General features: G+C 44.5%; 1 protein-coding gene across 1 annotated transcript in view; it reads left to right on the top strand.

Annotated features, from left to right (window-relative positions):
* The window catches only part of P2RX7 (purinergic receptor P2X 7), a 68,964-nt gene extending 52,135 nt beyond the window's left edge, over positions 1–16,829 (top strand). The window contains exons 10-13 of the mRNA XM_033956195.1: positions 4,443–4,508; positions 5,360–5,473; positions 11,968–12,060; positions 16,273–16,829. Coding sequence (XP_033812086.1) covers positions 4,443–4,508; positions 5,360–5,473; positions 11,968–12,060; positions 16,273–16,782 — 783 coding nt within the window. The 3' untranslated portion in view covers positions 16,783–16,829. The remainder of the gene's footprint in view (positions 1–4,442; positions 4,509–5,359; positions 5,474–11,967; positions 12,061–16,272) is intronic.
* Positions 16,830–18,934: the final 2,105 nt, after the last annotated feature.

Genomic DNA, 18,934 nt, shown 5'->3' with positions numbered 1-18,934 from the left:
GGCTAGCCGCGTTTAGCCGCGGGTAGCTCGCCGAAACGGGGAAGAAAAAATAGTGGTGGGGAAGAAAAACACTGATGTAGAGTATGCCGGCTTTCTTTTTCGCCCAGCCGCACGTGTTCAAAAAGCCACGCTTGCCCGGCTGCTCGAGTTGATCAATCTTCTCCTCTCTTACAACTTCCTGTTTCCGGTTGCATCAGAGGAGAATATTGAACAAATGAGCACCCACACATGCGGCTGGGCGAAAAAGAAAGCCGGCATACTCTACATCAGTGATTCCCAACCCTGTCCTGGAGGAACACCAGGCCAATCGGGTTTTCAGGCTAGCCCTAATGAATATGCATGAGAGAGATTTGCATATGATGGAAGTGATAAGCATGCAAATTTGCTTCATGCATATTCATTAGGGCTAGCCTGAAAACCCAATTGGCCTGGTGTTCCTCCAGGACAGGGTTGGGAACCACTGCTCTACATCTAAGGTGAGATGGAGGGAGGGAGATGGCGGAACACTGCAATCGGTCGGGTGTCTGCTGTTTTTGTATCACTGCCTGCCTGCACTCACGTTCCAGATCCACCTGCATTTTTAGTGTGCACAATTGACCTGATTCGAGCTATAGGTGAACATGGGGGACACGTCATTGCAAGGGAGGACAAGTCAATTGATTTATTTTATGTTCTGTTTTTACTACAGGGCAGAGGCACTGAAACAGATTCTCAGTGCAGTAGTAGTAGTAGTGGTGGCAGGATTCTCTTCTGTCTTCATGGTGTTTCGCAGTACTGAGGCTTATATGGATGCTGCGGGGACGGTGACGGGGTGGTGAATGGGATGGCAGTGGCGGTGACGGGGCGGTGAAAGGGATGGCGGTGACGGCGACGGGGCGGTGAAGGGAATGGCAGTGATGGGGCGGTGCAGAGGATGGTGGGCCAAGGACGGTGCAGTGACGGGGACAGATTTTTTCCCCGTGTCATTCTCTAATAAACAATCTCAAATAGAGTCTCTGTGGATATCTCAACAATCCTAAAGTGGAGGATAGATAACAAAGTAGTCCGTTGGAGCTGCGTCCAGTTGGAATAACTCCAGCGGACTACTTTGTTATCTATCCTCCACTTCAGGATTGTTGAGATATCCACAGAGACTCTATCTGAGATTGTTTATATCGATGCTTGTTGTTGAAATAAATTGCCAGGTTATACAGACATCTTGCTTGCCTTTACTTTCCTGTTTATTACACAACTCAAGGCAAGAATTCTTCTTTGTTTTCTTGTAGTGTATCTTTTACTGTAATAATATTTTTTTTAATTTAAACATTCACCCTGTTTGTTGATCACAGCTATAGGTAGGGTCTGGGTGGTGTGGGTGGGACTCGCACTTATGCGAGTAATATAAAGCCTCCAGCATTTAAGCACCAATACTTAGACCAGCTGTATGAGTAAGTGCTTATGTCAAAATTATAGGCACATATCTAACCTGTTTTGTTGGTATTCTGTAAAGGAAAGTAGGGCATTGCCTTTTTTTGTAGCATAGATGCCACACAGGTGCCCTCTAGGCACCTAAATATAGGCACACAGTTATAGAATTAACCTCTTTCCACATGAAAAGCAAACTGTACATGTGGAAAATGACTTCTTATAAAATTGCTCAATGGTGTCCATGCATAAAAGATAGGAACATAGATGCTTAGTGCATATTTTAATTCCATGTATTGCATGGGAAATATGATATAGCATCCAATCAGATTTCACTGTTCAACATCTGGTGCAACCTAACCTCAAAAAACAATTCCACCTTTCCCCTTTCCCCCCATCCGCAAACGACCTAGCTAAATTTTTCAATGAAAAGATTACTACCTTACGGAGTTCTTTCCTCCCAGCAGTCTCTTACAATTCTCTGCCTCCCAACGACTCCAACCCTATCCCTGCTGATAGATCCTGGACTGCCTTTGAACTTGTATCCGAATCCCAGATCTCTAAACTCTGTCTCAAATCCTGCAATTGCATCCTGGATCCTTTCCCTTCCTACCTTTACAAAAACATTCCCGTGCAGGCCATCTCCTCCCTTACCAGGCTTATAAATTCTGCTTTACTATCGGGCCTGTTCTCCACAGAAATGGGACACATTGCCTTGTCCCCTCTTCTGAAAAAAGCCGATATCGACCCTTCCTTACCATCTAACTATCGCCCCACTCTTCTAACTAAACTACTAGAGGCCATAGTCGCCACCCAGTTCTCTTCATATCTAGAGAGATTCTCCATCCTCCATCCTTACCAATATGGCTTCAGACCCAGCTTCAGCACCGAATCCCTCCTAGTTTCCTTAATTTCTAAGGTGCAACAACTACATTCTCGTAACAAATTCGCTGTCCTATTACAGTTCAATCTCTCTGCAGCTTTCGATGTTGTCCACCAGGACATACTACTTTATCAACTTTCTGAGATAGGAATTGAATCCACCATCCTAAAGTGGTTCTCAAACTTCCTACGCTCTCGCTCCTACACTGTCAACACAAATGGCACCATGTCTGTTCCTTGGACACCATCTTGCGGTGTCCCTCAGGGATCACCCCTATCCCCTATTCTCTTTAACATCTATATGTCCTCCCTGAAACTCCTCCAATTATCCTCCCTTGAAACAATCTACACATATGCTGATGACATCCTTGTCCTCCTTGAGACAGACCAGAACCTCACCAACCTCCACGAGAACATTACAGCTTGCATAATAAGACTCCATTCCTGGTCCTTCTCAGTACAGATGAAATTGAATGAATCAAAAACAAAATTACTCTGGCTCGGCCCAAAATTAGAACACCTGCCCATCCTCTTCGCACTACCCTCAGGCGCTGCACTGCAGCTTGAGTTGTCAAGCAAGGTCCTTGGCATCATTATCGATTCTTCTCTCTCCCTCAATGACCACCTCAACTCCTTGGCTAAATCATGCTTTTTCAGCCTCCACATACTGAGGAAAGTAAGATCCTATTTTCACCAACAACATTTCGCCGTCCTTGTCCAATCCATCATCCTCTCCAAATTAGACTACTGCAATGCCATCTATTTAAGCCTATCAAAAAAAAGTCTTCAAAGACTCCAGCTAATCCAGAATACTGCAGCCAAGTTGATCTTTGCGAAACGCAAGTCTGACCATGTCTCCCCACTCCTAGCCAAACGTCACTGGCTCCCAGTGATTTCCAGAATCCATTTCAAATGCTCCTGCTTGGCTTTTAAGATCATTCACGGCATCCTTCCTCCCTTAATCCCACTATCTTATAACTCCTCGAGTCCTGACTCTACCAGACTGCCCAAAGGTATAAACTATCCTTTCCCTCTCTACACGGTATTCGCTATGCGGGCAAACTGGGAAAATCCCTTCTCTTCAGAATCACAGGTCTTTGGAACAACCTTACTACTCTGCTGCGGAACCTGGGCTCCCTCCAATTATTCCGCAAGCAACTGAAAACCTGGCTTTTCACTAAAATGTAATTCTATACCCCTTACTCTTCTCTTCTCTATATAAGTTAATGTAAACCTTTTTTTTCCTTCTCTTCCTAATTTTAAGTTCTTGTAAACCATGCCGAGCTCCACAACATCCGTGGAGATGATGCAGTATATAAACTTAAGGTTTAGTTTAGTTTAGATTTTGTTTGTGGTGTGATTTAGGCACTCTCATTTAGGCCAAGAAAACATTGACCTAAATGGGAGTGCGCCAAAGTTTCAGTGCTTTTTGGCACCTAAGAGCACTTAGACACCACGGCGCAATTCTATACATGGTGCCTAGTGGATGATTGACCATTCTGCTCCATATCGCTTAGCAGTTAGGTTCCGTTTATAGAATGAGGGCCTTATTTTATAAAAAAGCACATACACACGTATGCTGCCTTTCCAAAATAAACATATTGTTATAAAACTAACTCCCATTACGCATGGAAAGAGTGGCGTAGTGGTTAGAGAAACGGCCTCAGCACCCTGAGGTTGAGGGTTCAAATCTCACACTGCTCCTTGTGACCTTGAGCAAGTCACTCAATCCTCCATTGCCCCAAATGCATTAGATAGATTGTGAGCCACTGAGACAGATAGGGAAAATGCTTGTAAACCTCTTAACTTTGATAGGCGGTATATAAATACCTAAAATACATAAATAATAAAAAGAATGCTCACAAAAATGCTAGTTTACCCCTACATTGATATGCAAAGGGACTTGATATACTACGTTTTCTGTGTGATAACAAAGTGGTTTACATATTTTAGACAGGTTTTGTTCTTGAGACAATGGAGTGTTAAGTGACTTGCCCAGGGTCACAAGAAGCTGCAGTGGGAACTGAACGCACAACCGCAGGGTGCTGAGGCAGCAGCTCTAACCACTAGGCCACTCCTCCACTCCAACAAAATGTCTATTTAAAATGGTTTGTCCGGGACCCTGAAAATAGCTTTTCTTTCTGTTTACATTCAAGGCAGGAAAGTTTGATTTTTTTGAACTGGTGATATACATTGGCTCAAGTCTCTCATACTTTGGAATGGTGAGTAGGTCATCTCCCAAATCATGCTTCTTCCCATATAAATTTTGATAATACCGTGTTTCCCCGAAAATAAGACACTATCTTATATTAATTTTGGGCCCAAAAAAGGCACTAGGTCTTATTTTCGGGGAGGTCTTATTTTTTTTCATGTACAATATTTATCTCTCCCTTCCTCTCCTCCATCCCAATTCTTCCTATTTTCTTTCTCTCCCCCACATGTGCAGCATCTTTCCTCCCCTCTCGCCCATCCCCTTGTGCAGTATCTTTCTATCCCTCCCCACTCCCTCCCATCCCCCTGTGCAGCAGAACCCTTGCAGCCTATATCCCTCCCTTCCCCTCCATGGAGCATTTTTTAATCCCTCCCATTCCCCCGCCGCCACACCCCCCCTCTCCCTGCTGATGCTTTCATCTCCCCAACCCATCCAAACCCAGACTGCAAGACCGAAATAAGGTACCTTATAACAAACCACATCGTCAGCAGCACAGGCCCCATTGCGTCTTTCTCACACCCGGGCATTCCTCTGCCGCGTTGCTGATGACATCATGAGCAACGCAGCAGAGGAACACCCGGGTGTGAGAAAGACACGATGGGGCCTGTGCTGCCAATGATGCAGTTTGTTATAAGGTACTGTATAACGGTCTCGCGGTCAGGGTTCGGATGGGTGGAAGAGATGGAAGGGTTGCGGGGGCAGCGCTGCTGCCACAGGTGACTAGGGCTTATTTTCGGGGGTAGGGCTTATATTAAGACCTACCCCAAAAATCATGCTAGGGCTTATTTTCAGGGTAGGTCTTATTTTCGGTGAAACACTGTAGAAAATGTGAGCTGACGGGTTGTTCTTTTTTTGAACCAGGCCACGTTTTTCATTGACTGTTTCCTGACTTCACGCCATTGCTGTTGTAAGAAAATTCCTGCTAAAGAATTTTACAGTCTGAAGAAAAGCAAGACTTTCTCTGGGCCATTGTATGTAAGTAATATAGGCTAAGGACACAAGTCTTCTGCTAATTAGCATTGTGACCACACACCTTCTTTTCAAGGATATCCTTGCATGGTATCACTCATTATTATCTCAGTATACCTGCCTCTCTGCCTCAAAGAGCTTACAATCTTAGTAGGTGCCTGAGATAATGTGATTTGACCAAGATCACAGGAGTTGTCAGTGGGAGAAGTTAAAATTGAACCCTGGTTCACAATTCCATTGCCTTAGAGTTAGACCAAAATTGTCCAGCCCGGTATTCAGATATCTCCAGTGAATAAAAGAAACTTACATTTGGTGGAGATAGCAGGCCTGTAAATCTCTTTCCTCCATAGTCATTAGGAATACAATTGTGCCCCAGAATCCGAACTCTGCTTTGGAATCTGAACACCCTGCACATTGTATGTATGTGTTTGTGCTCCAGAATCTGAATGCTGATTTGGAATATTTGTTAATATTTTACCTTAAAATCCAGTGTATTTCCTGTTAAAATTTGAGTTTGTGGGACCCAGGAACGGATTAATCCAGTTTCTATTATTTTCAATGGGAAAAATTGTCTTGGAACTCGAACGCTTTGGAACTCGAATGGGGTTCTGGAATGGATTAAGTTTGGATTCCAAGGTATCGCTGTACTCTGAAAACCTGGCCTGTGTTCAGCCCTCGAAGACTGAACTTGGATAAAATTGTTCTAAACCTGTGTGTCTCAGTCCAGTCCTTGGGGCATATACAGTGAGTCAATTTTTCAGGAATTCCACAATGAATATGCGTGAGAGAAATTTGCATACAGTGGAGGCCACAGACGTGCAAATCTCTCTCCTCCATAGTCTTTAAAGATACAGTAGTACCTTGGATTACGAGTATAATCCGTTCCAGGAGCATGCTCGTAATCCAAAATGCTCATTTATCAAAGCGAGTTTCCCCATAGGAAATAATGGAAACTCGCTTTGATGCATTCCCCCCACCCCGAGAACCGGCATTGCTCCCCTCGAAGGCCCCCCCTGCGATCTGGCACCCCTCCCCCTGTGATCCAGCACCCCCCTGCCTCGAACCGGCACCCCCCGCCACGATCGGACCCCCCCGCCACGATTGGGCACCCCCCCGACACGATCCGACCCCCCCCCCCCCGACACGATTGGGCACCCCCCCGACACGATCCGACATCCCCCCCGACACGATTGGGCACCCCCCCGACACGATCCGACATCCCCCCCGACACAATTGGACACCCCCCGCCGCTTCTTACCCTCATCTGGGCACTCTAGAAGATCGGACTCCTCGTCTGCTGGGCCTTGAGCATCTGAGCATGCGCAAGGCCTGCGAGTTCACGTTCACGTTCAGAACGTGAACTCGCAGGCCTTGAGCATGCTCAGAAGCTCAAGGCCCAGCAGACGAGGGCCGATCTTCAAGAGTGCCCAGATGAGGGTAAGAAGTGGCGGAGGGTGCCCAATCATGTCGGGGGGGTCGGATCGTGGCGGGGGGGGTGCCGGTTCGAGGCAGGGGGTTGCCGGATCGCAGGGGGGGTGCCGGATTGCAGGGGGGGTGCTCGTAAATCGAGCCATGCTCGGTTTCCGAGGCACCGATTTTGCAAATGTTTTGCTCGTCTTGCCAAACACTCGCAAACCGAGGTACCACTGTACTCTGAAAGCTCGGCTTGTGTGCAGCCTTCAAGGTCTGAACTTGAACAAGCCTGCTCTAGACCTGTAGTTCCCAACTCAGCTCTTGGGACACTCCCAGCCAGTCAGGGTTTCAGGATATCTACAATGAATATGCATGAGGCAGATCTGCATGCACCTCCTCCACTGTATGCAAATCTCTCTCATGCCTATTCATTGTGGATATCCTGAAAATTGGGATTCACAAAGTCGCTCAATATCCAAATGGATGTGAAAGAATGCTGCTTTAGCCACTGGTCTGAACCTGAAAAGGGATGAGGTTTGTGATTCCGGTTCATAGTCTTAAGCATGCGAGACAAAGGCACTCCAACAAACGAGTGCCGACAATTGAGCGCAAGACTTCATCGCGCCGCAGGAAAACCTTCTTTTAAAGGTCTCCTATGGAGGGTGTTGGTGGGGAACCCCCCCACTTTACTTAATAGTGATCGCACTGGCGTTGGGGGGGTTGGGGGTTGTACCCCCACATTATACTGGAAACTTTTCCCTATTTTTTAGGGAAAAAGTTGTTTTCAGTATAATGTGGGGGGGTTACCCCCCCACCCCCCCCCCCCAAGATGGCAGCGTGAGGCAGCGCGATCCCTATTAAGTAGAGTGGGGGGTTCCACCCCCCCACACTCCCCATCGGAGCCCTTTAAAAGAAGGTTTTCCTTCGGCGCGTTGAAGTCTTGCGCTCAATTGTTGGCGCTCATTTGTCAGCGCGCCTTTGTCCTTGTGCGCTTTTGTCCTGTCACCGTGATTCCAATGGTATCCTCTTGTGCACGATTAGTGGGTTATTAATGAAATTAATTGGCGAGTGATTCTTTTTCCATTTTCTTCAGCACGTTTTTTATAGAACTCAACAACTGCTTCAGCTAAGTAAGAACACAGTGGTGCATTTTCCACTAGAATCATTGCCCTTTAGTCTTGTTCTGTTGAAGATTTAGGGTGTTGTTTTCAGCAGCTTACGGTACCAAATGTTAAGCGCTACCGCCGAAAATGTTCTAACGGATGCAGGGTACCAAAATGGGGCAGATCTGTGTGAGAACACTTACCCCAAATTCTATAAAATCCGCCTAAAGCTAAGCACCTACATCAGTGCACCTAGCCAATATAGGTGCCTAAATTAATTGAGTGATAGGCTAAATCAGCGCTGATAATCGACATCTCTTAATTGGCACTCATTGGAGTTAATTGAAAATGCCACCTACCGCATGCCAATCAAAGTTAGGCACCATTTATAGAATCGTGCCCAGAGGCGCCCAACTCAACTTAGTTGTCAGTAGGCGTCATAATGTCAGGTATCTTGGTATATTAGGCCGGGGTTTTCCTGGCCTAATGTACCTGTGCCTAACAGACGCCTATCGACGCCCAAACTCCATCCCTAACCATGCTAACTTTTAGGGTAGGCACCATGCCGATTTCCGTGCGGAACTTAAGTTACTCCACTATTGCAAAATGGCGGTTTTTAGCACAAGCCGGCATGCTGAATCCTCTGCGCTGCTCCTGACACTCGTAGAGTTCATATGAGTGTCAGGAGCAGCGCACCGGCCTGCGCTAAAAAACAATATCACGGTTTTGTAAAAAGGGGGGGGGGGGGTAAATCATTTTGTAATTGGTTTTTAATTGGCTTTTAATGGCATTTTCAATTATTATATTCTAAAAACTAAGGGCACTTTTTACAAAGCCATGGTAGTGATTCCTGTGCAGCAGATGTGACGCAGCCCATTCAGTTCCTATGGGCTTCATCATATTTGCCATGCCAGGATTTGCTGCTGTAGCTTTGTAAAAGGAGCCCTACAGGCACTAAAGATGATAAAGCCCATAGAGTTGATCGTGCAACTCCGATATTGAAGCAATTACGTTGGTTGCCAGTACAAAATTAAAGAGTCATGGGATAGGTGGCAAAGTTCAGTTGTAGATTAGGAATTGGTTATCGGATATAAATCAGAGGGTAGGGTTAAATGGTCATTTTTCTCAGTGGAGGAGAGTAAACAGTGGAGTGCCACAGGGATCTGTACAGGAACCGTTGCTATTTAACTTATTTATAAATGATCTGGAAATTGGAACAATGAGTGAGGTGATTAAATTTGCAGATTACACTAAACTGTTCAAAGTTGTTAAAACGCATGCACATTGTAAAAAAATTGCAGGAAGACCTTAGGATATTGGAAGACTGGACATCCAAGTGGCAGATAAAATTGAATGTGAAGAAATTAAAAGTGATGCACATTGGGAAGAATATAACCCAATTCACAGTTACTAGTTAGGACTGTAAACCAAGTGTGGATATTATTTGAAAATACCATTGTGGAAGCCCAGACCAGATGTATTCCATGTATCGACAAAGGTAGAAAGAAGAGGAAACTAGAACCGGCATGGTTAAAGGGTGAAGTGAAAGAGACTATTAGAGCCAAAAAAATCATTTAAAGAATGAAAAAAGGATCACTCCCTCTTCCATTCTTGCTATTAGTTTCATGCCACCTTCTGATCTCAAAGCTCTGCTTTGTCTATAAACTTCCCACAGAGATTCAAACCAGAAAGGGACCGATTAAAACAATAATACCTTATAGTGTACTTTTTGTTCCATAGGTAACCAGTGGAATTGTTTCAGAATAGGAGTGATGTACACCATTCTTGGAACGCAACTAATCAATCTAGCTGTTGAGTTCATTAGAACCTGTAAGGCCTTGAGCTTTGATTTTGTCAAGCCCAAATAAAGAGAATTGCAATAATCCAATTTGGGTAGAATTAATCCTTGTACCACCGTTCTAAACTCATATGGTGTTAACAATGGTTTTAACCTATATAAACCTATATAGACCACCTCCAAAAGAGGCACCCATTGCCTAGATAACTCATTGATGTCAAATTTTTTGCCTTACTAAAACTGTATCCACAAAACTCTCTTTTAATACCAACCCTGATAAAATAACCCTTCTCTAGGAATAATATGAGGGAAATTTCTTGGCTGAAGTCAATTCGCATCCTTCCTTAGGCTTCCAGGTGAAGCCAGGGTTATTTTTAAATTTGGATTGTTGTGCTATAAGGTGCTGTTTAGTCTTACAGCAGACCATTTAGTGGATCATTTTGCTCTGGCCTTTTCAAAACGCTTTCAGTGATTTCTGTCATTTTTTGCTTTTCCTTCAGTCAAGGATTGTCGATATAAAAAAATATTATGATAGGCTATTTTCATTTCAGGCAAATCCAAATAGAGATAAAGGCCTCCTTTTACTAAGCTGTGCTAGCGGTTTTAACCACGCTTAGCACGCACTGCATTGCCGCATGCACTAGACGCTAATGCCAGCATTGAGCTGGTGTTAGTTCTTGGCGCATAGCGCGTGGTTACCGGGCGCGGCAATAACGCTAGCGCACCTTGGTAAAAGGAGCCCAAAGAGTTCAGTTAGTTGATAGCCAACATTTTAGAAAATTCCTGAAAACATATTTATTTGATAAATTTTCATAGGAGATGATTTGTATTTATATTCGATAATTTTTATAAATTTTCCTAAATCTGTCTCAGCTTCTTTGAGTTGTGAGCTGCATAGAACTGGAAGGTAATGTGGTGTACAAATAAAAGTGTTATGTTATTTATCCCAGATTCTATAAAAGATGCCCAGTTTTCTGGGCCACTGTTCCCTCTAGTCCAGGGGTCTCAAAATCCAGTCGGGTTTTCAGGATTTCCCCAATGACTATGCATGAGATCTGTGGACATGCACTGCTTTCAATGCGTATTCATTAGGGAAATCCTGAAAACCCGACTGGATTGCGGCCCTCAAGGAGGGACTTTGAGATCCCTGCTATATATATGTACCTAAATAAAGCTACCATACTATAGAGCAGGGGTAGGGAACTCCGTTCCTCGAGAGCCGTATTCCAGTCAGATTTTCAGGATTTCCCCAATGAATATGCATTGAAAGCAGTGCATGCAAATAGATCTCATGCATATTCATTGGGAAAATCCTGAAAACCCGACTGGATTGCGGCCCTCAAGGAGGGACTTTGAGATCCCTGCTCTTATCTGAGCAGGTGTCCTCCAACTGCATTGCTATCAGTAGGGGTAATGCTTCAATACTGTGTTTTCAGTATTGATGGGCAAGTTCCCTAGAGTCCTGCAGAGCCTACCTCACTTTTAAAAATGTGATGGTGAAACAGCCCCCTCCACTGGAAAGGTTGTAGATAGAAGTCTCCTGCTCAGCTTAGAGCAGGGGTGTCAAAGTCGGTCCTCGAGGGCTGCAATCCAGTTGAGTTTTCAGGATTTCTCCAATGAATATGCATGAGATCTATTTGCATGCACTGCTTTCATTGTATGCTAATAGATCTCATGCATATTCATTGGAGAAATCCTGAAAACTCAACTGGTTTGTGTCCCTCAAGGACCGACTTTGACACCCATGGCTTAGAGGGAACAGTGAATTCTGCGCACGATCCTGAGATCAGCACACAACCAAATTGATTAATAGGTCAATTGACATCAATAATCAGATGCTAATAATTATTGACATTAATTGGCACCAATTAGTAGTTGCATATGCATCTGACTGCACGCTATTCTAAAGCCTGGGTGCAAAATCCCTTAGCGTACAACCCAAAAGGTGGTGTGGCCATGGGAGGGGCAAGAGAGGGTCAGGGGCATTTGCAAAAGATACACACACAGTGTTATAGAATTTGAAGGATCTGTGCCCAACCTGCTCACCAAGACTTGCACCAGGTTTCAGCTGGGCCGAGTCCTGGGCACTGATTTTTAAGCACCGTTTAATGAATCTGGCCCTTAATATTCCTCAGTGCCCAAAAGGTTTATCTCTCTTCTGAGTGCTGCTGTTGAATTTTCTGCAGGTTTTGATGTATGTCTCGTTTGTGGATGAAGATCACATTATTTTTGTGAATAAAAAGTTAGATGACAGTTTACAAAATTCTGAAGGCAAGAAGGTAGGTTAACTCAACTTTCTAGCCGTTTAACGCTATGTTTAATGTTTTATTAAAACTTGTTATACTGCTCATTCTTTCCACAGGCCCAAACGGTTTACAATCATATCACAAAATAGAAAAGAACTCCAAGTATTAAAATAGGTCAGACCTATATAAAACAAGCATCAAGAACATACTCTTTTACATACAGACTCAAACAATGAAGCTATCAAACGCTCCTGTATCCATGTCATGTTAGAGGACTCTAACCATCTAGCCATTTCTGCTCCAAATGCCTCTTGAAAGTATTAGGCATGGTTTTAAATGCAGTAATATTGGTTTCCAGCCTTAAGTCACGAGGCAGATGATTCCACAGTTGAGGGGCAATGGAATAAAAAGCTTTTTTCCTAGTAAATTCCCATTTTGTCCTATTTGCTAGTGATTTTGTGTCGACCGGGGGGGGGATGGGGGTTCTGGTTGGGAGGGCAGAGCAGACTATGCAAATTAATGCAAAATAATTAACACATCAAATCCATTGAAAACGTATGCAAAGGCATGCACTTTTTAAGAGCTCTCATCACTTCTCGCTTAGACTACTGCAACGTACTTCTCTCAGGTCTCCCGCTTATCTGTCTCTCATCCACTACTATACTACTATTTATTATTTCTAAAGCGCTGAAAGGCATACGCAGCACTGTACATTTTAACATACAATAGACGGTCCCTGCTCAGAAGAGCTTACAATCTAATTTAGACAGGAGATTTTGGGGTTGAGGAGATTATGGTAGAGGAAATGATACAGTGGGTATGGGTATCTGACAGCAGTGAGTGGGAGTTAGGAGTTGAAAACAGATTTTTAAAAATGGGCTTTTAGCTTGGATTTGAATGCTGCCATGGAGGGAGCACAACGTATTGATTCAGGTAGTCTGTTCTAGGCATACGGTGCCGCAAGAAAGAAGGGGCGGAGTCTGGAGTTGGCAGTGGAAGAGAAGGGTACAGATAAGAGGGACTTGCCCGACTAATGTAGATTACGGGGAGGAGCATGGGGGAGATAAGTGAAGAGAGATATGGGGGAGGGGATTCAGAGCATTCAAAATGCTGCAGCACAACTCATATTCCATGAGAGCCGCCATGTTCACATTACCCCCTCCTCAAGTAATAATTGGCTTCCCATCTGTTTCCAAATACAGTGGTACCTCGGTTTGCGAGTGTTTTGCAAGACGAGCAAAAAATTTGCAAAATCGGCACCTCGGAAACCGAGCGTGCCTCGATTTACGAGTACCCCCCCTCGTGATCCGGGGAGAATGGGAACACGAAGGCCTTGAGTATGCTCAAGGCCCAGCACAGAAGGAGGCAGATCTTCAGGCACCGGCACCGGCATGTCCTGTGCGTTGGTGCCGGTGCCAAATGGGGGGTAAGAAATGTGATCGGGTGGGTGGGTGGGTGCCTTTTTGATGCCAGATCGCGGCGGGGAGGGGTGCGACGCGAGCGGATGGTGCCGGATCGCGGGGGGGGGGGGCTACGAACGGGGGGGCCAAACGAGGGGAGGGGAATCGAGTGGGGGGATGGCGGATCACGGGGGGGGGGCCTTCATGAGCGGGGGGAGCAATTCCGGTTCTTGGGGGGGGTAGAGCAACGCCACTGGCCTTGGAGGATGGGGGTGGGTGGGAACAAATCAAGCGAGTTTCCCTTAGTTCCTATAGGGAAACTCGCTTTGATATACGAGTATTTTGGTTTACGAGCATGCTTCTGGAACGAATTATGCTTGTAAACCAAGGTATCACTGTACAGTTCAATCTCCTCTTATTGCCTTACAAATGCATTCACTCTGGTTTTACAATATAATAATATAATTTAAAAAAAAAAAAAAAAGAGGGAAATGGCAAATCAACATTTAAAAAAATGACAGTCAAAGGACTAACAAAAAGACAAGACATACTGAAACGAGAGGAGACGGGTAGGAACTACAATATTTTGATAGAAAAGAATGAAAAATGGGAAGAACAAAAGGAGGGGGGAATGGGGGAGGGGGGCTCAGCTAAATTGGCTGGGCTAACAAAGGCTTAAAACATCCTTAAGAGGACGATTATAAATCAAACACATCTTTAAAAAGATATGTTTTTAAATTGGATTTAGATTTGTCTAAGGATCTCTCTTAAGGGCCTGTTTTACAAAGCCGCGCTAGTGGCTGACATAAGGCAACAGCCCCGGAGCTCTTTAAATCTCTATGGGCTTCGGGGCAGTTACATGTGGCTTTGTAAAACAGGCCCTAAGTGGCTTGGAGCTGAGTTCCAAAGCGAGGGGGTTGTAACTGAAAAAATATTAGTTCTCATAGTACTAATGTACCTTAAAGGGGACAGAAAGCAGATGTTGGTTAGAAGATCAGAGGGAACGATGGGGAACCAGGAGCCTGTTGATAAATTTGGTTGATCCTCTATGCTTCCCATGAACTCCGTTCATCGGGTAAATTATCTGTACCCTTTACCTCCACTACCAAATTCAGACTCCATCCCTTCTGCCTGAGTCAAAACGTCATGCACCGCATCTAGCAGTATTCAAATCCAAGCTAAAAGCCCACTTCTTTGAAGCTGCTTTTTAACTCTTAACTCCCACTCACTGTTAGATACCTACCAGATAACTCCCCAACTCTGAGATGACTTGCCTGTCTGTCCAAATTAGATTGTAAGCTCTTCTGAGCAGGGACCATCTATTGAATATTTAATGTATAGCGCTGCATACACCTTTCAGTGCTATAGAAATGATAAGTAGTAGTAGTTGCTTTATATGCATTTACATGTTCTGCATCTCGTTACTTATAACATGGGATAAAACCAAGGGCACTCACTCATGGGAAACCCTGATTACACAGACAGAAAGGATATGGTTGACTGATCATAAATAAATAATAAAAACTCTGCTGGCTTGACAAAACTAGAACAAACACTGTGTTGACCTTAGAAAATATTTTACTCAAACTGAGCCTCAGAGACACAGGCAGGATACATCAATCCTAGCCAGGCATTTCTCAGCCACAGAGGCTAAAGTCCATCAATCATAGGCTCCTCTTACGCCTGGTGGGGAGGGAGAGACACAGTAAAAAAACCTCAGAAATCTGAGAAAATCCTGTGCTCTACCTGATTGCAAAGCATATAAACCACACAAAACAGTGTCCAAAAGGTGGTAGTACAAAAAAAAAAAACCCCCACCAAAAAAAAGCTAAGTACCTAGGGTCTGTTTTACAAAGCCGCACAGTAACAGCCCCGAAGCCCATAGAGATTTAAAGGGCTTCGGGGCTGTTGCCACATAGCAGCTGCTAGCGTGGTTTTGTAAAACAGGCTGTTAGCTGAAAACAGTTGGGGCATCACTTGGAGAAAGCTGCCAATAAGCACTGCAGAGCTGGCAGTTTTGGCAATTCAAGACCCACAGATCCACTATACTTCCTATAATCCTCAATGATTTTTTCAAAAGGTCTTGTCATTGGTACTAGACACCCTCCACACTCTGCTGAACTGCAATTTGAGCAGGGCTAACGGTCACTTCAGTGCCGCCCTCACTCCCCAAATTCCAATTTGCTCCACAACTTTTGCAGGTTGTACTCCAGGCCAATAATAAGAAACAAAGTACCCTTCCTCTACAAGAGCCTTGTTTCACAGAATAACACTGCTTCAGGAGAAAAGGGCTCAACTCAAAAAATAATAAAGAGCTTTTCTTCTGTCACCATGGCACCACACCAGCTCTGCAGTGCTTATTGGTTGTTTTCAGCTAAGTAGTTGGCTTTTTTTGTTGGGGGGGTTTTGTACTACCACATTTTGGACACAGTTTTGTGTTGTAGTACTGTGGTTTATATGCTCTGCAATTGGGTGGAGCACAGGTTTTTTCTCAGATTTCTGAGTTTTTTACTGTGTCCCCCCCCCCCCCGGGCGTAAGAGGAGCCTCTGATTGATGGACTTTAGCCTCTGTGGCTGAGAAATGCCTGCCTATGTCTCTGAGGCTCATTTTGAGTAAAGTATTCTCTAAGGCCAGTAGCTCAAGACAACACAGTGTTTGTTCTAGTTTTGTCAAGCCAGCAAAGTTACTATAAGTAAATAACATTTTTGTGACAAAATTACCTTAAAGAAATTCATGTAAATAATAAAAACAGCATGCATAAAAACAAGGCAAAGACAACATGAATTTTCCATCTACATCCTCTTAACTCTGGTGGTATTTTTTTTATTTTTTATTTTATTACAGGTACAGAAACACACTGGTAGCATTCCAGATGATGTGAGCAATTTACCACCTGGTCTTGAAGCTGCATCACCTTCTGTCCCTCATTCAGACCATGACATGCTGCTAGCCAGCAATATTGAGCTGAACCCTCTCCAGAAAGATGCAGATTCTCCGCCGTGGTGTCACTGTGGAAAATGTCACAGCATGTTCACATTCCAGGAGCAGCTGTGTTGCCGAAGGTCTCCAGGCCCATGCATTACAAGTGCGTATTTGTTTGAGCGGCTCGTCCTCTCCAGGTCAGCGCTGGAATTTATGCTGTCCTACAGCGATCCTTTCTTAAACACAAACAACGAACACATCACTGCCAAATTCCGCCACTGTGCCTACAGCCAGTACATTCGCTGGCGATTTGGTTCCAAAGTACTGATGCATTACTGTGTTATACCGAGCTGCTGCAGATGGACAATAAGAAACAAGTATCCGAAAGCTGATGGCAAATACCACAGTTTCATTCCAAAGCCGGTGTCTTAAATCCTTACTAAACCTGCATGATGTCAGCAACTCACGCATGAATAACTCGCACAACAAATAGCACAATCCCTAAACTAATAAGAAAAAACTTTCTGAGGTCTGCAAACAATAAACTGTCACTTTGCAGCTGAAAGATGGCCTTTCTGAAATGAGATGGGTCAGTTCCAGGGGCCATAGCAGAAGCTTTCACATGATTAAGATGTTCAAATAATTGAAGGGTATTAACTTAGAACAAAATCTTTTCCAGAGAAAGGAAAATGGTTAAACCAGAGGACATCATTTGAGGTTGAGGGGTGGTAGACTCAAGAGCAATCTAAGGAAATTCTTCTTTACGGAGAGGGTGGTGGATGCCTGGAATGCACTCCCGAGAGAGGTGGTGGAGAGGAAAATGATGATGGAGTTAAAAAAAAGCATGGGATGAACACAGATAATCTAGAATCAGAAAATAATAGTAAATAGTGAAGAACTAAAGCCAGTACTGGGCAGACTTGCACAGTCTGAGTCTGTATATGATTAAGGATGGGTTGGGGAGGGCTTTGATGTCTGGGATGGTGTAGATGAGCTGGATTGAGCTTTGACGGATACTTCAGTAGTTGGATCTTAAGCACAGTACCGGGCAGAAATAGCTAAGAAGAAGATAAAAAATTTTTTTTTAGATTGAATCATGTTGGGCAGACTGGATGGACCATTCAGTCTTTATCTGCCGTCATCTACTATGTTACTATGTTGTTCAATTCCTTTGAATCTGTGAATGCTTCTGTGCTCTTCAGAACTGACTGATAGAAAGGATATAATGAGAGGGAGAGATGTTGGTGCTGCCAAGGATAGGTCCGAATGGGCAGGGCCCACCCAACATTGGTACATCTTTGCTGTGTTTGGCAAAGATCCCCAAGCCCTGTCAGCTGAAGACTTCCTTCAAGCCAGAACTCTTTCAAGCTGGGCAGCTGGCAGTCCCCAAGCCACTGCCATCACTTCTCTCCTCATCCCCACCCCCATCCCCTCCCCTCACATGAAAGACATTTTCAGCTGCTGGGGACCCTGCCAGCTCAGCTATTTATATTTTGAGTGTGGGGGAGGCATTGGGGATGGGAGGTGCAGAGAGTGGTGGGAGGGCATGGCAGGGTGGAGAGAAAATGTGTTCACCCAGTTTGGGCTCAGGTAGGGTTGCCATATTTCCTTAAAAAAAAAAAGAGGACACCTGACCCCACCCCACCCCAGCCAAACCTTTTGTTTCCTTCCCCAAGGTCCGGATGGCTTCTGCGCATGTACGTCAATGATTATGTAACAGAGGGCCTCCAGACACAGCCCCATGCTCAGGAACTTCCGTAGCCCAGACAAACTGCTGGGTTTTAGAAATCCCTCCGAGCACCTGGACAGTCCTTTAAAAAAGGAGACATGTCTAGGTTTTCCCACACGTCTGGTAACCCTAGGCTCAGGACTGTCAAAAGTTGCTATTGGGCTACACCAGAGCCAGGTCAGGTTTTCAGGATGTCCACAATAAATACGCATGAGATAGGTTTGCATCTCAAGGAGGCAGTGCGTACAAATCCATCTCGTACATATTCATTGTGGAGATCCTGAAAACCTGACCTGGCTTCGCTCTTGAGGACCGGAATTGCCAACCCCTGGGCTACACCACTGTGGAGAGAAAGATTTCAGAAGGGCCACTTATTTAAATATCTATGCTGAAGTGCTGCAAAAAAGCAATGTATCAAGTGATTTTAACACACCAAACATGTCTGTCTTATTGTATCTTGGCACAGAAGATTTTTTGTCCTGTGAGGGAGGGGGAGGGGTGGGGTTAACCACCTTCCTAGGCAGATGGGATGGGCCTTTTTGGTCTTCAGGTGCCCTTATATCAAATGTCTTGTACATGTCTTATAATAATGTAGCTGCACATAGTTTGAAATTAAATATCTACATTTTCGTGAATGTTTCAAAGTCAGAAGTCTTCTTTACACCTTGCAACAAAGTATCCGTTTCTGATAATGCAGTTTGTGAGCTTGCTTTCACACTTGGGTGACGTATCTTTGGAAAGAGGAAAACTGTATAGTTTGCCAAAAATCTGTTATAGGAAAAGAGAATGGGATTTGATATCAAAGCAACTTACATATTACTTACAGGTCCTTATTTTGTTCTTAGGGCAATGCAG

This window comes from Geotrypetes seraphini, chromosome 8 (assembly GCF_902459505.1).
Source record: "Geotrypetes seraphini chromosome 8, aGeoSer1.1, whole genome shotgun sequence".
NCBI lineage: Eukaryota > Metazoa > Chordata > Amphibia > Gymnophiona > Dermophiidae > Geotrypetes > Geotrypetes seraphini.
The sequence above is the reverse complement of the archived record's forward strand: the minus strand, read 5'-3'. Positions and strand labels throughout refer to the sequence as shown.